Source organism: Patella vulgata, chromosome 1, assembly GCF_932274485.2.
Source record: "Patella vulgata chromosome 1, xgPatVulg1.2, whole genome shotgun sequence".
NCBI lineage: Eukaryota > Metazoa > Mollusca > Gastropoda > Patellidae > Patella > Patella vulgata.
The window spans coordinates 33,581,016-33,601,544 of NC_065879.2; the positions used below are offsets into that span (position 1 = coordinate 33,581,016).

Genomic DNA, 20,529 nt, shown 5'->3' on the forward strand with positions numbered 1-20,529 from the left:
TGTCACATTAGAAACAAATTCTTCAGTATTCCAATCTAAACCCACAAATCTCAGATTTATATAGTCCACTATGATCACCCAGTTCCCTATTAAGGTGTATCTATTAAAATGACACAGAACAAAAATGGTTATATTTTGTATTTTATTAGTATTTTTTATAAAAATGTTTAATTTTGTTTATTGGTAAATTTAAAATATTTTTTTTCTATTTATACATATATACATAATTCGTTTAATATTTAAAAATGTGTATAAAAAGTATTTAACATTTTGTAATACGTATAATAATATCTTTGTCTTTATATTTACACTTAAATTGTAAAATGTTTGAACCAGCAAACAGCAATAATAACATAAGAAATAATTAATATACATTAAAAATTATACACGCTGTACATATCTACACTGATAAAAAATAATATGCAATTTTTGTCATTCAAAATTATAATGTTCTCTTCTCTACCTTGAGGAAGAGACATTCGTGACATAATAGTTATTTTGACAAACGATAAAACAATAATTCGGCAACGAAACACATGTTTCTATGTGTTATCATAGTAGTGGAGAGTGTCAAGCACGAGGCAGAGCCTCTTTTCTCTTTTTCGAAACGCCAGACGCTTAGGTTTGTTCCCCTGTCGGCGTACACATATTAAACAATGGTCATTTTTTGTATTTACGGATTTTGAGTTTAATTGCCCTTTAAATCGATGGTACCATATTTTACCCAACCCGTAAAACCCTTGGGGTTGTACAAGGAAAAATAGAAAGATTCGTACACTCAAACATACAAAGAACTTTACCGCTAAAACTTCCGCACTGAAATAGGTCCAATTTACTTACAAAGAAAGGAAGAGATATCACACACACAAAGATGATTGCACTTTCTGTTCGATTACTTTCTAGACCAAACATACACTATAATACCCAAAATGTTCATAGTTATACAGTTGAGGACATAGATTCCGCTGAAGTCACAGAAGAAGAAATTGTTTCTATGGTGTCGTAGACATTGAAGATGCCATTACTGACGAGGCCGTTTGCGTCTGAGAGAAGGAAGGTGTGATTGATGCAGATGTATCTGCTTGTGCTTCTGATGAAGACATGCTTCCTTGTACAACACCAGAGGAAGCGGGCATTGATGACGAAAATGTTTGCATTAGAGATGATGACGGTGTTACTGGTGGTGATGTGGTAGCTTGTGATCCTGCCGACATATCTGCCACTGAAGACGACATGGTATGGTGTGCTACACTAGAAGAATCTGCCATTGATGACGAAACCATTTGCATTGGAGAGGATGACGGCGTCATTGACCCTGAAGCCATTAGAGAGGAAGACGGTGTGATTGATGCTGACCCGGTTGCTTGTAATCCTGACGACATGGGCGTCATTGAAGACGACATGGTCTGTTGTGCTACACTGAACGAATCTGCCATTGATGAGGAAACCGTTTGCATTGGAGAGGATGACGATGTCATTGATGCTGATGTCAATGACGACGACATGGTCTGTTGTGCTACACTAGAAGAATCTGCCATTTGCATTGGAGAGGATGACGGCGTCATTGACCCTGAAGCCATTAGAGAGGAAGACGGTGTGATTGATGCTGATCCGGTTGCTTGTAATCCTGACGACATGGGCGTCATTGAAGACGACATGGTCTGTTGTGCTACACTGAACGAATCTGCCATTGATGAGGAAACCGTTTGCATTGGAGAGGATGACGATGTCATTGATGCTGATGTCAATGACGACGACATGGTCTGTTGTGCTACACTAGAAGAATTTGCCATTTGCATTGGAGAGGATGACGGCGTCATTGACCCTGAAGCCATTAGAGAGGAAGACGGTGTGATTGATGCTGATCCGGTTGCTTGTAATCCTGACGACATGGGCGTCATTGAAGACGACGTGGTCTGTTGTGCTACACTGAACGAATCTGACATTGATGAGGAAACCATTTGCAGTGGGGAGGATGACGATGGCATGGATGCTGCTGCCATTGAAGACGACGTGGTAACTTGTGCTACACTAGAAAAATCTGCCATTGATGACGAAACCATTTGCATTTGAGGTGATGACGGTGTGATAGTTGCTTGTAATTCTGACGACATGAATGCCATTGACGACGACATGGTCTGTTGTGCTACACTAGAAGAATCTGCCAGTGGTGACGAGGCCATTTGCATTGAAGAGGATGACGGCGTCATTGATGCGGAAGCCATTGGAGACGACATGGTCTGTTGTGCTTGACTAGAAGAATCTGCTACTGATGAAGAAACCATTTGCATCTGAGAGGATGAGGGCGTGATTAATGCTGTTGAAGACGACATGGTTGCTTGTGCTACACTAAAAGAAGTTGCCGTTGATGACGATGCCATTTGGCTTGGAGAAAAGGACGGTGTGATTGACGCTGATCCGGTTGATACCATTGAAGACGACATGGTCTGTTGGGCTAAACTAGACGAATCTGCCATTGATGAGGAAACCGTTTGCATTGGAGACGATGACGATGTCATTGATGCTGATGTCATTGACGACGACATGGTCTGTTGTGCTACACTAGAAGAATCTGCCATTTGCATTGGAGAGGATGACGGCGTCATTGACCCTGAAGCCATTAGAGAGGAAGACGGTGTGATTGATGCTGATCCGGTTGCTTGTAATCCTGACGACATGGGCATCATTGAAGACGACATGGTCTGTTGGGCTAAACTAGACGAATCTGCCATTGATGAGGAAACCGTTTGCATTGGAGACGATGACGATGTCATTGATGCTGATGTCATTGACGACGACATGGTCTGTTGTGCTACACTAGAAGAATCTGCCATTAATGACGAAACCATATGCATTGAAGAGGGTGAAGGTGTCATTGATGCGGAAGCCATTGGAGACGACATGGTCTGTTGTGCTACACTAGACGGATCTTCCATTGATGACGAAACCATTTGTATTGGAGACGATGACGGTGAAATTAATCCTGGTGTGGTAGCTTGTAATCCTGTCGACAAGGATGTCATTGAAGACGTCGTGCTTTCTAATGATACACTAGAAGAAGCTGTTATCGATGACGAGGCCATTTGCATCTGAGAGGATGACGGTGCGATTGGTGCCATTGAAGACGACATGGTTGCTTGTGCTACACTAGAAGAAGCTGCCGTTGACGACGAGGCCATTTGACTTGGAGAGGAGGTCGGTGTCATTGATGCTGATCCGGTTGGCTGTAATCCTGACGACATGGGTGCCATTGAAGACGACATGGTCTGTTGTGCTACACCAGTGGAATCTGCCAGTGGTGACGAGGCCATTTGCATTGGAGAGGATGACGGCGCCATTGATGCGGAAGCCACTGGAGACGACATGGTCTGTTGTGCTACACTAGAAGAATCTGCCGTTGATGACGAGGCCATTTGGCTTGGAGAGAAGGACGGTGTGATTGATGCTGATCCGGTTAGTTGTAATCCTGACGACATAGATGCCATTGAAGACGACATGGTCTGTTGTGCTAAACTAGACGAATCTGCCATTGATGAGGAAACCATTTGTATTGGAGACGATGACGATGTCATTGATGCTGATGTCATTGACGACGACATGGTCTGTTGTGCTACACTAGAAGAATCTGCCAGTGGTGACGAGGCCATTTGCATTGAAGAGGATGACGGCGTCATTGATGCGGAAGCCATTGAAGACGACATGGTCTGTTGTGCTTGACTAGAAGAATCTGCTACTGATGAAGAAACCATTTGCATCTGAGAGGATGAGGGCGTGATTAATGCTGTTGAAGACGACATGGTTGCTTGTGCTACACTAAAAGAAGTTGCCGTTGATGACGATGCCATTTGGCTTGGAGAAAAGGACGGTGTGATTGACGCTGATCCGGTTGATACCATTGAAGACGACATGGTCTGTTGGGCTAAACTAGACGAATCTGCCATTGATGAGGAAACCGTTTGCATTGGAGACGATGACGATGTCATTGATGCTGATGTCATTGACGACGACATGGTCTGTTGTGCTACACTAGAAGAATCTGCCATTAATGACGAAACCATTTGCATTGAAGAGGGTGAAGGTGTCATTGATGCGGAAGCCATTGGAGACGACATGGTCTGTTGTGCTACACTAGACGGATCTTCCATTGATGACGAAACCATTTGTATTGGAGACGATGACGGTGAAATTAATCCTGGTGTGGTAGCTTGTAATCCTGTCGACAAGGATGTCATTGAAGACGTCGTGCTTTCTAATGATACACTAGAAGAAGCTGTTATCGATGACAAGGCCATTTGCATCTGAGAGGATGACGGTGCGATTGGTGCCATTGAAGACGACATGGTTGCTTGTGCTGCACTAGAAGAAGCTGCCGTTGACGACGAGGCCATTTGACTTGGAGAGGAGGTCGGTGTCATTGATGCTGATCCGGTTGGCTGTAATCCTGACGACATGGGTGCCATTGAAGACGACATGGTCTGTTGTGCTACACCAGAGGAATCTGCCAGTGGTGACGAGGCCATTTGCATTGGAGAGGATGACGGCGCCATTGATGCGGAAGCCATTGGAGACGACATGGTCTGTTGTGCTACACTAGAAGAATCTGCCGTTGATGACGAGGCCATTTGGCTTGGAGAGAAGGACGGTGTGATTGATGCTGATCCGGTTAGTTGTAATCCTGACGACATAGATGCCATTGAAGACGACATGGTCTGTTGTGCTAAACTAGACGAATCTGCCATTGATGAGGAAACCATTTGTATTGGAGACGATGACGGTGTCATTGATTCTGATGCCATTGGAGTCATGGTCTGTTGTGCTACACTAGAAGAATCTGTCATTGATGGCGAAACCATTTGCATTGGGGATGATGACGGTGTCATCGATGCTGATGTGGTGGCTTGTGATCCTGATCCCAAGGGTGTCATAGAAGACGCCGTGCTTTCTGGTGATACACTAGAAGAAGCTGTTATTGATGACGAGGCCATTTGTATCTGAGAGGATGACGGCGTGATTGATGCTACTGAAGACGACATGGTTGCTTGTGCTACACTAGGAGAAGCTGCCATTGATGACGAGGCCATTTGCATTCGGGAGGAGGACGATGTGATTGGTAGTGATGCGGTTGCCTGTACTCCTGACGACACGGATGCCATTAAAGACGACAGGGTTCCAGAAGAAGTTACCATTGATGACGATGGTATTTGCATAGGAGATGACGACGGTATCATTGATGATGATACCGATCCTTGTACTCCTAATGACGACACCGGTTGTACTACAGAAGAAGAGGCTATAGTGGATGACGATGCCATTGACACCTCAGATATTGAAGGAGTGATTGATGCAGATGCGGTCCCTTGTACCACTGATGACGTAGGTGCCATTGGTGAAGACATGCTTTCTTGAGCTGTTGATGTCGGGGTTGTAGATGATGGTGCTTCCACGACCGGTGATGATGGGGTTGTTTCTTGGGTAGTAGGTGGGGTTGTTGTCTTTGCAACACAAAATTGGGTATCCACGTCAGCGGACTCATCCTTTACGGTACATTCCAGGGTTGTATCTATTGTCAATGATCCAAGTTTTCCTTCCACAACACTGTTAGATAAATGGATCTCCATCTTAACCGTGAGTTCATTTTTATCAGTAACGGCATTGGCTGGAACTCTAATTTCATAAACCACTATGATACTTCCATTCCTAAAATACAAAAGTGCAAAAAATAATTCTGTTATTATAGATATCGCTATAAGAATTGATTTAGTAATTCCTCTAGAGTGAAATACCTTCAAATTTTAAAATTGGTCTGTCCCCAATTTGGGTGAAGCATCTGAAGGTTCACAGAAAATGAAAAGTAGTGTAATCTAAATTTTACTCATTGTCTCATCATCTTGATTTAAGTATTTAGATCAAGGACGTCTTACTGACGATCACACAAGGATATTGAAGCCAGTGCGGTGGCAAAGTATTAATGTTGTCTGCTTGGGTAACACTTTCGGCATTCCAATCACACAGACTGTTGGATAACCTACTGCCTGTAGTCAAAAGATGGAATGAAATAAAAATGGGGTTTAACGTCATACTGCTCTGCTCCGAACTCGGCTAATGAAGACGGAGTGAAGTCAAGAAGCCGGCGCAAGTTTTGTAAAGACATTTTAGCGGAAGGGTCATTTTCATTATTTTCTATAATGAGCCACATGCACTATGCTATATTCGCTTAACTTGTTTTAAAAATATAAGAAAGAGAGCACCTACTTGAGGCTGATAATGAAACACTCAAGCTGCTGCCCAGCCAGTGGTGATCCTGAGTTAGCATACTGGTCCTTGATCTGAAATTATTCAAATGCATAATTATAATCAATGTATATATTATCTAAGATAATACGTAAGGACTGTTATTGTACCAAGATCGTTATCAAAGTAAATGTCTACAAAAAGTATAACGTTGGGATAAAGTTCAAATAGGAATGCATCTTAGAGATCACCAATCTAAGCACAAGTATATGTTGTAAATAGACTTGAAATACAACATTGAGCTTTGAGATAGAAGCAGGCCAGAGAAGCAGTAACTTCTGGTAATTCCCCAAAACTTACATGGAATATGAGTGAATACAAAATGCTTACCTGAGTACAAAACTCTTTCTCAAAAGCTGTAAATTCTGGACTTGTTTTATCAAGCAATTCACTCGTCAAGTTCCTATCTATAATTCTTAAACTGCTTCTGAAATTTGCTGAAATTGAATAAAAAGATATAATGTGATAGGGGACATTACGTCTGGTTTGATACCCGCGGTCAGCCGATGGGACGAGCGAGTGGCAGTCTCGGGGTTTGGGGTGGCTGATTCATCACCGAGTCGCGCTCTCGAGTTTTCTGCCTGTCCGTCGCCCCTCTCGACTGGGGACTACCCAAGCGTTACGTAACTGATCTTCCCTCAAATATGCAAATAACGAAAGAAATCGGATATAGTTAATAACGTTCGAACTCGATGAGATTTCCTAAAAAGATATAGGGATGTGTGCGGCTATTATATTTGATGTCACTTCTCAGTGTATAAGAAGATGAGTTTTAGTTATTTTGATGAAATAAAATGTTATGTTATGTTTATCCCATAGGTGCCGATGTGGCCCTGGGAGTTCTGGACCCGAGGTCCAGTCCACCCTTGATAACAGTAGTAACCGTTCTTTATCATTAGAACTGCTTGCCCTGGACCAAATTACTTGAGAAAACGACGCTGGTTAATATTTTGAGGGATTTCTTTATTTTATTTCTGAATCCAACATCCAATCCATTTCCACCAGGCCAGGATTAATCCGCAATGTTAAAGGGGACCCAACTTAGTTCTAAACAAATAACATACTCAATATCAATAAGCTACGCATTACTACGAACCCACTGACATTAATTGTCACCAATAACTTAAAGTTAGGCTTAAAGTAAACTTTTCAGCCCGGTATCAAAATCTCGTTACTTCAGTTCTTAAGTGCTAATCCTCCCTCTTTAGCGAACAGAATAGAATATGACTTGACATATACCCTTTGTAAGGTATACCAGTCCCATTTGATGCTTGGTGTTCTTTACTCTTTATATTTGCCAACTATGTTCATTTTCAGGACTTAATCATAATCATTCAAAAAGTGGGAATGCATGGTATGTCATGGCTCCGATATATCAAATCGATTCTAACGTGCGCTACTAAAACTTTTACGGATCTGCCCCACCCTCTGCTAATTACATTTTGAATATGTATGAACACTATAAGCAAACAGCAACACACGCTACAAACAACAGATACATATGGGTGAGCTGATTGGTGCGGGGACAGAGTGCGGGGATATAATACCTTAAACTTTATTGTTTGTAAATAATCATATGCTTACCTGTTTCACCTGAAGATTTGTTCTTTGTTACTGAAATATAAAATGAACACCACTTAAACATTATCCACACAACTGATATATTAAAAATGAATTTGAATTACAGTATTTCCTTTGGCCAGTCATTAGATGTAAATATATTTCAGCATGAATATCCAGGTGATATAATTGCAATATGCTAGTGTCGCAACTTCTGGGGGGATAAGTACGCGTGTATTAACAATATGGGGATTTCGTGGTTAATATAACCCTTACCCTCTTGTTTCCCTGATCTGTGCACCTGAGTGCGTGCACACACGTTTTTCAACGAGCACACAACAGAAATGAGGTCATTTTAAGAAAATATCCTGGTTCTCGGATACCACCGCGTCATTCATTTTATTTACCAATCCAGTTTTGTAGAGTGTGTCAAAATTATCATGGAACAATTTCATGTATACATTTGTACGAATATCTTTCGCAAATGCTGCTGTCACGGGAATACAGTTTGCCTACCCTACGAATTTAACGCACATTGACTAGTAAACATTAAAGGGGTGGTACTAATCAGTAGGGTCCGTTCCCTTGTTTTACCAAAAGAAAGACGCCCCTGTCGATTCTTGTGTCTGATTAGTATTACCATATGGAACATATCTAGTCACCAATTTGATTTACAGCAGAATAAGTAACCAAAGGTGTAATGTCTATCAGATTTATAAACAGAGATGCGATATTGTTTATATACTTACATATAACAGCCAATACAATAGCAGCTATTGCCACGCCAATAAGTGTTAATATCAGAAAGACAAAGAGAAATACTCGGCAGGTCGCTCTCTTCTTATATTTCTCCTCTTCGGAGCTCCTCGTCTCGCTCTCGCTGTCTTTACCATACGGTGAGATGGGGTAGGGTCGACCACCGTCTTCTGGTTGATAAAAGAATTTGTAGGCACCGTACATTTTATCCGTATGAATGACATTATCGTGGGCCACCATAGGATCGGGAAACTGGCTTTCATCGTTGAGACGTGATGACGAGCCCGATGAATACAGTGTGGTAAGATGTGGCCACTGAAATAAACAACAGATATAACTAATAAAAGCATTCACTGATTTTTCTTGTCCTCTTTTCTTATACATTATTATGCCAGAGACATTTATAGAGTTTTGTGGGAGGTCTATAACTAATCAATAGGCAATATCTAATTCTCGAAACATTGCACAAGCCTTCGTTTAACGCTTCCCTCAAAAACCACGAAAATCAATCGTAGAAATGGATTGGTTTTTCTTTTACTTCCAGGCAAATCCTACTTAAATAGACAAATGTCTCGGTAAGAACGTCGTAATTACCGTTAAGTTGCACAAATACAATATACCGTGTTCAGTAAATAAAACTAAAGTTAAGATTTTACAATAACTGCTTATCTAACGTCCACTCGGCACAAACCATAAGGTCATTTCGGGACGGACTAACATATGGTTCAATTTTATTACAATAATTCGTTTGCGTGTAGGGGTCTTTAGTGGTTGGAGGGAAAACCCGCGAGGTTGGACAGGCGACCCTACTCCTTGTCACATACAACCGGGGAATGGAAACCACACCAGTTGACTCAATGATAGACCTTATCATACAACGCGTGCGTAATAACCATTCACCCCCCCCCCCACTACCCCCAATAGGTTGGAACCGGGCATAAAAAATCCCTTGACGTTCGATTAGCCTACCCTAAGCCTCTCTCAAAAGGGTCAATGTTCATAATTTGATTTAATTAGCATTCCGATATTAAAGTATTGGGAAGCCGATTTATATAAGCCGTTGGCTTGTTTCGGTATCCTGTGAATAAAATTTTGTTTTAATAAAAGTATTTGAAATATCTGAGATGTCATTAAATCGAACGATATATACATTCTTACTAAAATAATACTTATTAAGCGCTGATAGTCACAAATAAAGTACGGTTACATTCATTAATCATTCTAAAAAGCAATTGTTGTATGTAAATATGAACAGTAGGGATTTTATAAATAATTGGCCATTGTAATTGTGACAGTTTGTACGTGTGTTATATTAAACGACAAATTGTGCTTCTAGCTATTATATATCTTAATTACGTCAACTTGCAGGCGTGGTGAATTAAAGATATCTATCAGTGGAAAAAATAATCGAAATATGAAAACAATAACAAGTATGGATATGCTATGTGGTTTCATTATGTCACTAGAATTGCATACCGGTGTTTAAAGATAAAATAGATATTATGCATACTGTCCTTAAAAAAAGAATTGAAAATAAATTATTTGAGTTATAATTCATAAATAAAGATTCTATTTTAGGTTAAGTATATGATTACAATTGTCTATAAAGGTATTTATTTCCTTTCAGCTACTTTTCAGTTTGACGTGATAGCAGGTTTGGCTCCAGTTCTTGTCTGTTTGGTTCCTTATTGGGATACATATTTTATAAGAGTCGGGGACCGATTTGTTCAGTTGCTTTCTTATGTCTCCATTAATGTTGTACCGTTTGACATGCCTACTGTATACTTTGCCGTTCAGTGGTCTCGTTACGTCTCCGTTAATGATCATGATATATCTATTGTCAGTATCAACCTTTTGACATAATTGTTATATGCCTACTGTATATTAAACCTCCCACACACCCCCACACTTATTTTACTTGTTAAAAATGTTGAGATTTAGATCCCTTATTTTACGACTAAAAAGCAGTAAGATAGCGAGCAACACCGGGACGGTCTTCGGGTGGTCAGAATATTCCGAAAAGGGAGTTCGGCTTAGTATAATCGTGTAAACGGTAAGCTACGGTTTCAAAAAAATATGTACATGTACAGTGTACCTTGATTATTTCATTGTATCAAAAGATTTCGAAATTTAAAAAGACATTGCCATCGATATATTATTCATAAGGCGCAGATGCGGCCAATGAGAACACACTATATATATATATACATGGTAATAAGTCAATATTACCCTATAAAAAGGGAACAATGGGATGCTTTTTGCCCAGAAAATAGCCTACAGGGAAATCAGAATAGACGTAATGTGCCGTTACAAGCCATGAATAGACGATTCATCATCGGCGATACAATGACCGAACATTCCAAACTGAAACACCGTAGTACTGTGTTTATCATATTCCTGCTATAACTACTTATTAAAACCGCCCATCAAGCTGATTGACACTAAGGACAGTGGTCAGACAAGGTACAAATGTTCAGTCACCTTGATCGGATTACCCCGCCCGGGGGAAGAATGGGGTTATCGTTTAGATATGAGATTAATGTGGGGATTAGTTTTCAATTTTCCGTTCAAATATTTAACCTACAGTCTTCGGCGTGCCCATTATCGGCCATCTTAACCGGTCATTACCATGCCAACCTTAATTTATTTGGGATTTTAACAAAGGAAATGAAAACATGTCAATAATAGAAAATGGAATGGAATGAAGAATTAAAATGACATTAAATGTAATTCTACGGCAATCGGAGTACTCTCATGATTCAGTGTTGATCTTAGTTCTAAATCAACATAATGTTCAAGAAATAACAAATGGTGATATTCTTCGGGCACGGGCAGAAACTTTGCAAATAAAAAAAAAACAGCAACACAGTGTAGTCCACACACGGTTTTCTTTCTCCTGCTCTTTCTAGAAACCTGTTATATTTTACACCTAAAGTGGTTCCGCATTTGAATTTCAAGTAAGCGACCTCCTACTTGTCGGTAAAAAAAATATAAATTCCATATTAATTTAAAATGATATTTTAACTGAAAACGGGTTGGACCTTATCATTTCACAATGGACGTGTATAGACATTGGATTGGGATGAGAAATATTTTAAATGGTGAGCAAAAAAAAAATTAATTACATACGAAAAATTACAAGGAATAGGAAAGTAGAACAGCTCTGGGTTCCGACATTAACGTCTAATCTGTTATATTTCAAATGCGCGATCCCAAGAGTTTTTCGAAACAATAAAATGTCATATTAATTAAATTATGATATTTTAATTTGTTTTGAAGCCGGAAATCTATTTGCATTTTAAACCAAAAAAAAATTTTTGGGAATGTATACGACTTTTCTTCAAAAATTACCTGTTTAAAAATCACAGTAACAAGGTTACAATATTGACTTTTCAAGATAATCAGTACTAATGTCGCATTCCATACAATCGCCAGGGATTATAAAATCTCATCTTATTATTAAACATCATAATTTTGAATAAATTATTAAAATTTCTTTAATGTTTCTATAAATCCAAACACTGCCTACCTTATTAGACATTCTTCTATTTGGAATATACTATCCTTCTATGCATATCTTCCGTTAAAGATATTATAACAATGAATTGATATTTTATCCTGTCTATAATCGACTCTTACATGGATAAATCATTTCCCATTAAAACAATATGACAGTGTGACGTTTTTAGACATATACATAGACATATGATTTCTATTCATCTTTTTTTGACGTCTTGTATCTAAGTAGCATCTATGACATATTTTAACATGGTACGTGTGATTTGGCTTGACAGATATAACTAGTAGGTGTTGGTGTTGAACGATCATTTTAAAGGGTGGGTAGCATGTCTTTTTTCTTTGGTAGACATTGCATTAATTACGATACTTCAGTTTTGGTGACAAATTCGTACATTTTGAAAATACATATTGAATAACTTTCGATATCGGATCGTCTTTACGTAATAATTTGTTTTTACCTAACCGTTTCCGACAATCGCGGGGGGGGGGGGCATTTTGAATTCAAACTATACATTTCATCTTAGTGACTAGTCAATGCACTTAATCGTTCTAAGCATCAGATACCACTTATCCTTTAGGTATGAAGCCTATATAACTTATTTGGCTGTACAGTACTTCAGCATTAACATTTAGTATAGAGTAGTTCGGTTCCCTATTTCTACAGAAAGATGACACTCGACCTTTAAATATTAAAATAATGTGTTCGGCTAGGAATAAAGTGGGAAGTTGTTAGTTTATAAGTCAATGGCAATTTGCTTCATAGATAAAATGTCGGCGATTACTTATCGTGACAAGTAGTGGTACATCTTTTATTTGTTTTAACTAGTCCTTGTTATAACAAGAAAATGTGAAACAGTTTTTAGTGTTTAAACTGGGGTTTTTAGTCGCTTGGTATAAAGAAGTGCGATGTTACGAGCCTCGCTATGAACAGTGGCGTCTGCTATACGTTATACGCGCCATGTTGACATGGAATTACGGGATTACCTACATATAAAAAAAGATGTTGCCTACAAATATTACCCTTACTTACATTTTGTTTACTTAACTTAAATTTCTATCTGAACGGGCTTAATGGCTTCCAGAAACCCAGCAAAAAGTTGTTACTGGAATCGTTTTATTTCAGAAACTAATAAAGGTGACTATTTTACATCAACATGAACTGACATCTACATCATCACGGATGTCAATAAAATAGTATAAGTGATGGATACGTTTCTGGTCCAGCGTCCTTGATGATTATTGCAAATAAATAAATTTATTGCAGGGCATGAAGAATCGCATATTTTATGTACCGGTATTTAAGAATTAAATTATTCAAAATCCGTGATATAAAAGTAAACAAACCACATTGTCGTTGATGTATCTTTGCATATCAGATGAACATGGGTAAATCTAACATAAAGGTTCTAAAGTCACTGAAATATTACACGCGGGAAGGTCAAAGTATATATCTTAAATGGACAACACATGACTTTTGCAGCATTTAAAATGCGGTGCGTGTGATAGAAAGGTGTCTGTGTTTAAGAGCAAAGACAGGAAAGGTGTCAGTGTTTTATGAGGAAAGACTTAAAGATGGTAAGGGTGTTAGTGATCAGGTATCAAGGTGTTGATTGAAAGCATTGTTTTATTGGTCAGACAATAGCCTCGTTAACGTCAAGACCAGAGCCCCGTCAAGATCACACAATTTGCGTCCAATTAACGCGACAAATAAATTTGTAAGCAGATTATACTCTTCGCCCTCGGGTGATATCTATCGGCTTATTTGAGCTTTGTTATTGGTGAATGGCTCCGAAGTTTTAATCTGGAATTAAAGGTGTAACGCAACTTAATGTTGACGCACAGGCTTAAACACGAACATGTAGCTATAATTTGTCAACAAATTGGTCAAGCCTCATTATGTTAACAGCTAAGCTGAAGAGGCAAGATGTTAGCAGACCCCCTTGAAGACGACCTACTTTAATTTAGAGTTCTATAGGTGTTAATGAAGCCATATGTTTAAATTATCTAAATACCTGGACCTGGATACTAACTTGACAATGGTTGTACACCTAATTATGGCATGTTTAGGAAGTATTATTATGGTAAACAAAGAGTATGTGGGGTGACAAAGTGTAAAGTAATTTTATATTATCAGTAGACAGGTGGGTATCACCCGAGCAACCCATCCTAAAGTGGTAAAATATAGTTATTGCATGCGAATTATGAAATATCACATTCTTGTTCATACGAACATTCGTTATTAACCCTGAATGGTAGATGAGACTTATTACAGGTATAGAAACCACCGATATAAATTTGATAACCCAAATCTGCTTGTACTTTCACATGGGTGAGGCGAAAATTTGATCGGTTCCAAAGATGATATACGTGCTTCGTATACAGATGAGAGATTAGACATATCAATCATTCTGTTGGTTTGCTCATTTTACAATATACATGCAATATGAATCGTAATTTAAAAAAAGTGGGATTGTTTCATTAATATAATCTATACCTGACAAATATTGACTTTTTAAAATATGGTTTTAAAGAGTGTGTTTAGTCCGCTAAAAACATTCAAGAAGAGAGAGAGAGAGAGAGAGAGAGTGTGTATTTAAAGTCTACTCGACACAAACAAGGTCATTTCGCGATTAACACATAGTTCAAATTTATTTCACTAATTCGCTTGCGCGTATGGTTCTTTAGCAATGGGAGGAAACCAATGGACCCGGAGAGAGAGAGAGTGTGTGTGTGTGTTTAAAGTCTACTCGACACAAACAAGGTCATTTTGGGATTAACATATAGTTCAAATTTATTTCACTAATTCGCTTGCGCGTACGGGTCTTTAGCAATGGGAGGAAACCAATGGACCCGGAAGGTTGGACACGAGGTTGGACAGGCGACCCTACTCCTTGTCACGTACAAGCGGGGATTCGAAACCACACTACTTGACTCATTGACAGACCTTGTACTCCATTTCCCCCCCTCCCACTCCCCCTTCAAGAATGTAGAATATTGATCATTAAGTTCATGCACAGATATAATTGAACAGAGTAGGTTATATAAATAGTACATGTAAGTAGTTTGAAAAGTAAATAATTGTACATGTGGATAGGCTAAGGTTTATTAATGAAGATATAACTTCTGAAGAAACCTGCGAGGTATGTTAACGGTGCATGCAGAGCGTGTCTGTATCAATGGAATAAGAGCAGGCGTGATACTGTTCTTTAGCTTCTATTAAAATAAACTTCCTCGTATTTGATCTATTCCCCTGTTTACATAAATATTTTATTGTCAGTCAAATTATTAAGCAAATATCTAGTCATATAATGACCCTCTTAAATCATAATGTGGACTATTCTACGAACTGATACAGGTACATAAAGGATAACGGATGTAAGACAAACTAGACAAAATAAGAATCAGTAATTAGTGGTTTCGTTCCCTTGGTGGCGTGTACCAATTTCCCTATTCACATTTATGGACTTTGAATTTGAATAGGCTGGCACAGTATTTTATTCTCTATTTCAGTTCGCTTATAAAAACACCCTCGATAAGAACAGTTCATAGAAATATTAAGTCATAATTATTTACTCTGTTAGAAATTAAAAATAATAAAACCTTGCCTTTGTCTTTTCAGATTTTTCTGTTTTTTATTACGGGTTATGGGTTACTGGCCGTATCTGTTGAGGAAATACACAAATCATAATACTACACCTAAATACCTACCTACTTAATATATGTCTTCTAACAACATTTGACATGTAACATTTATTATTTGTATTTAAATGTGACAGTAAAAAGGTGTAATAACATTCTATGCTATTTTTGGAGTTGTGATGTTACTTCTATTTTACTATACTTAAACAACGTTTTCAACAGTGCTAAAATGGGCATATTATATTTTCATCCATCTTAACATTAAAAAATAACTTTGAGAGATTATCGACTACAAGTCGAAACCGTTGCATGATGAACACATGGAATTCAAACGGGGGCAGATTTTATGTCATCGAATACATTAGGTGTTTTTATTATAGGCGACATATTTACCCACAGTTTCAATTGATGACTCATTAAAGCCATTGATCGGCATTTGCATTTTGCTAAAACGTACCCCAATTGATTATATATTATTTAATTAAGAAAATCAAACCAAAATATCTCTAGTATATAAACTCCCGACTTCTAGTCAATTGAATTAAAATGCCGCGCATTTCTACATCATCTGTAGAGGAAATCTAATATTGTGAATATTTTAATTCAACACATCATTGTAAATACTGAACGGAATTTAACCGTTTCACAATATTGTAGTTACAAAGGAATTCACCCCCACACACACACAGAAAGTCTAAACTTATAATAAAAAATATAGTAAGCCATTTAAATCTGGTAAAATTATATTGTTTCAGTTCCATTACCCAAACTATAAAGGGATTCCCGTCGTGCAGATAAGCAGGGCGTTAAACCCCATTTCATATCTATAAATGGATTATTTTTTTTTAATCTTTGACGTCAATGTATAATCGTATTCTAGTGTTATAATAAATGATGTCGTGATATTGTTGGGAGCGTATCTTATTCAAATTCCAGGACATCCGTGATTCATTTCAGATGAGTAACAGATTTTCATTATGACTACTGAACCGTACCTTTAATTTTATTCAAGTATTTTATTCTGGTAGATTTTATGAAATTGACTCGGAATAAGTGAAAAGATTTATTTAATAGTCATGTCACGATAAAAATGTTCATAAATTTATAGGGTTTCCAATTGTCATCGTAGATATAAATTCCATTCTATAATAAAGATCAGCCTCTCCTTCTCGAGTACAGATCACGGTCAGGGACCGTGAAGCGGTAAATCCATTAATACCCCTGAAAAATATGCTTTTGATCAAATTTCGCCTGACCGCTTTTTAATCAAATTGGGGACTGTCAAGTGGTCGATGGGAAAGGTATATAACGCGTGAACCGTTATTTGTATGTGGTGGACAATGGATTGGTTTCTGACCTCTTCTCTGAAGGTTGTCTGGGTATGACAAGGGTTATATTGTTAAACACCTGTAATGTTCATGTATTGGTGTCGACGGTTATACAATCTAACATCAACAAACCTCGTCTTTACAATATCCCCCCATGTTCTAAACAATAGACTCTTATGGTGAGCTTGAGAGTAAACATAGCTCGATGTCTTATTGTAGTTCATTTTACAAATCAAGGCAGGGTTCTCTACCAGATCGCACACGAATTACAGTCTCTTAATACACGAGTGACTTCATAATATACCCACTGGTAGTCTAATGCATATAAAGTCAACGGGGTTACCCTTTGTAAAAGAGACCATGCTAAGTCTCAAATGTTTAAAATGTGACCAAGGTTTCTGATAGTCCATAAAAACACGATTAATTAAAAGGGGATTGAGCTGGAAATGGTAAGCCATTTAATGGTTGATAATCTAAAACGGGATTTCAAACCTCTCTTCCATCCCCTCCATGAATCTATTTTCAGACTTTTCACAGGAGTTTGATTTAATGGTAAGACTTCAAGAAAGATTCGCGTAACTATTTACCCTGTCCCATCGTTCGTAATTTTGTGTCAACCTTTTTGATGTGTAAAACAGATAATTGAACTTAGAATAAATCTGGGTGTGATCTATCTTGTATGACATGTTATCGACGTATGATGTATTGTATTTGATTTTATAATTTACCAGAGGCGATACAGTAGTACGCATAAGTTACAGTCAGTAGTTTATGCACACAATACGTTGATTGATAGTGCCTTTCTTCAATATTTTACACGACAAAATCAATTCCAATTTAGAATCAAATGTTTTAGCCGTCAATGTTTTTGGAATCCCGTTATATACCTATTGTCTACAATGTCGGGTACTTTCGCTCCCTTTTTTTTATCGGTGGTGCTTACCCCTTCTAGAACACCTGGTACTGTTTAATAGGTACAAATGAGAATGGGTAATTCGGGATTATCTGTAACATCGAGTCCCAGATCTCCTATCGGTCCTTTCAGTCATTCTCCGGAAAATGAATCTTCACAATTAAACTTCATTAACGCCGTTGTGTCATAGATAGGGGTCTATTTTGTCATTATTGTCAGGGACCTCTCGTGAATGTCATCTACTTACTTTCATTGCAGTGCAACGTGTTTATGCATTTGGCTTTTTAAAAACAATTGAAGAAAAAAGTTATCTATCTTGTTTTACATATCTTTATCGCAGGGTGTGGAATATCAGTATGCCTGATTACGCATAAACCCTCTTAAGGAACTACATTATAATCTCATTTATATAACTGGCTATAAAAATGAATGTAATGAATTTAGTCTATTTAATGCCGAAACTTATATGAGGAGTTTCTTTCATTTATTTATCGTGGTCATTCATGTGTTCATAATCTTAGTACTATGCGATCGAAACTTGTCTTGAAAGGTATTACATTTCAATCACTTACTTACAGTCCATTGATATCTATTCCACACCCATGTCACGAGAAATATATTAAGAATGTTACACATTGTAATCATATACTAAACCACATAATTTAATTCAGCTGTCAAATTTTAAAGAAAGGAAGATTTATGATTAAAAATTCCGCCGTTCGCCATGTAATGGAGACCAAGAAGCATGATCGCATATTCGCCATCGAAATTTAATTTCAAATTCGCCTGCTGGCTTATAAATGCATCAATTACTTTGCATCCAGAATTTATAAGAACTAATAGATATGCATTCTCTCGGTAGAACTCTACGATCATACCATCTTCCAGCTTTTAGGAACCAATTCTCTGAAATCATTTTTTTCCATGTTCCATAGCTCATAACTTTATGATTTTAAGACTCTAATAAAACCCCAACGATATTCAAAAAAATTTTGGATATTTAGTCCATGTACTGCTTTTGTGGCTCAATTTCAATACTGTACATCTATTGTAAATATACTAGAACAGTAGATCATATTATTTTGTTGTTATCTTGACCCTGTGGTGTTCTATGTATTTCATTGTTATATATCTTATTTTGTTTATTCTGAACACTGAACACTTACAGAAATGTTGCGATATGCAAAATCTTCGCATATCAGAACAAATTCCTGTATGTATTAGTCAATTCCTACATTTATTAGTCCCAATTAGCCCAGCCTACACGCGGTCGGTGGCCAAATTATCAATTCCAGGAATAAAAATACGTTGTGACAAACTGGTATTTTGATCTCCAAGTTCTCACAAAGATCAATATTCAAAGCTACTTATAGAATCAGTCAGTTATTAAGCATATCGGGTTGTTCAAAGAGCTATATTGATGACCCAAAATCGTTGATAACCACTGACCAGAGAATACTGAGCTAAAGACAGACTTATAAATGAATATAAATTTCAAAGGATATAAATATATTTTTCAAAGATGTCGTATTATCTCTTCTGTTCAGAACAAAACTTGTACAAAATTATCATTAACACCTAATAAAATTTATAATATGAAGTGTTTTTTGTAATAATTAGTTTAAAAAAACTGAAATAATAAAACTTACCTTATCGTGAAAACGGGTTCTCCAACTACTTGACATGTTTAACTTTTGTTTTTATATTTTCCAGAAATACGTAAAATCCGTCCGAAATACTTGAACACCTTCGTCTCTCTTGGCTACTTTATTGTCAATGAGAATATTGTGTCCGCCTGGGTGCGCGTCTATCAAAATATGCTTCAGGCGCGCCTTGTTTTCAAGGGGGTGTGATCTGGTTTATGCACAAAACAAACGGTGTACGTGATGGTCAATGATTGTAGTTCTCAGTTCAAAGTTGAATCGGTTGTTCGGTGACCTGTATGCTGGTTATTCCGTTTATGGTTAGAAATCTAACAGGGCTCGTCTTTTAAAATGTAGATTTCGCACAATACCGCGTTAATTAGCTGTTGATGAATGAACGTAAATTACTCTGTTATCGTATAGACTTTCTCTAAAGGGATTATAACTAATTTGTTATTATGTAACCGGCTCTGTTCTCATATTGGTTAAAATCTTGGTTCGCACCTGTAACTCCGCCTTAGGTTGAGTTGCCGAGAAATGTCGATTGGACAATTGTTGTGAACGCGGATTTCATAATGGGCCGCCTTAATCCGTTTATAAAATATGCAGCATTGAGGAACCTGAAAGATATTAAAACAAAAGGTGTGTTATCGAGATAAGATACGGTACGCTATCACGTGACTCACATAAGTGAAATAGACTACCGTAAGGATAATTCATAGCGTGAATTCTTTCCAGTTTATTAACTGTATAAAGCTACTGGTGATCTATCAAAAATTAAGATGAATTTAGAAATGTCTATTTTTTATAAAAATATTTAAAAAAAAATCTGAATATGTTTGAGACAATAAATTTCTCGATTCTTATTTTGATATTGGAA

At 37.6% G+C, this 20,529-nt stretch overlaps 1 protein-coding gene across 1 annotated transcript; it reads right to left on the reverse strand.

Moving 5' to 3' along the window:
* Nucleotides 1-159: 159 nt before the first annotated feature.
* Nucleotides 160-20,019, reverse strand: LOC126819280 (pneumococcal serine-rich repeat protein). The gene is made up of 6 exons (XM_050547252.2): nucleotides 19,656-20,019; nucleotides 8,601-8,922; nucleotides 7,876-7,905; nucleotides 6,622-6,728; nucleotides 6,253-6,326; nucleotides 160-5,697 (listed from the first exon to the last, which is right to left on the reverse strand). Exons 1-6 carry the CDS (start codon nucleotides 19,689-19,691, stop codon nucleotides 993-995), a joined length of 5,274 nt encoding a protein of 1,757 aa, XP_050403209.1. The 5' UTR covers nucleotides 19,692-20,019; the 3' UTR covers nucleotides 160-992.
* Between the last annotated feature and the right edge of the window lie 510 nt (nucleotides 20,020-20,529).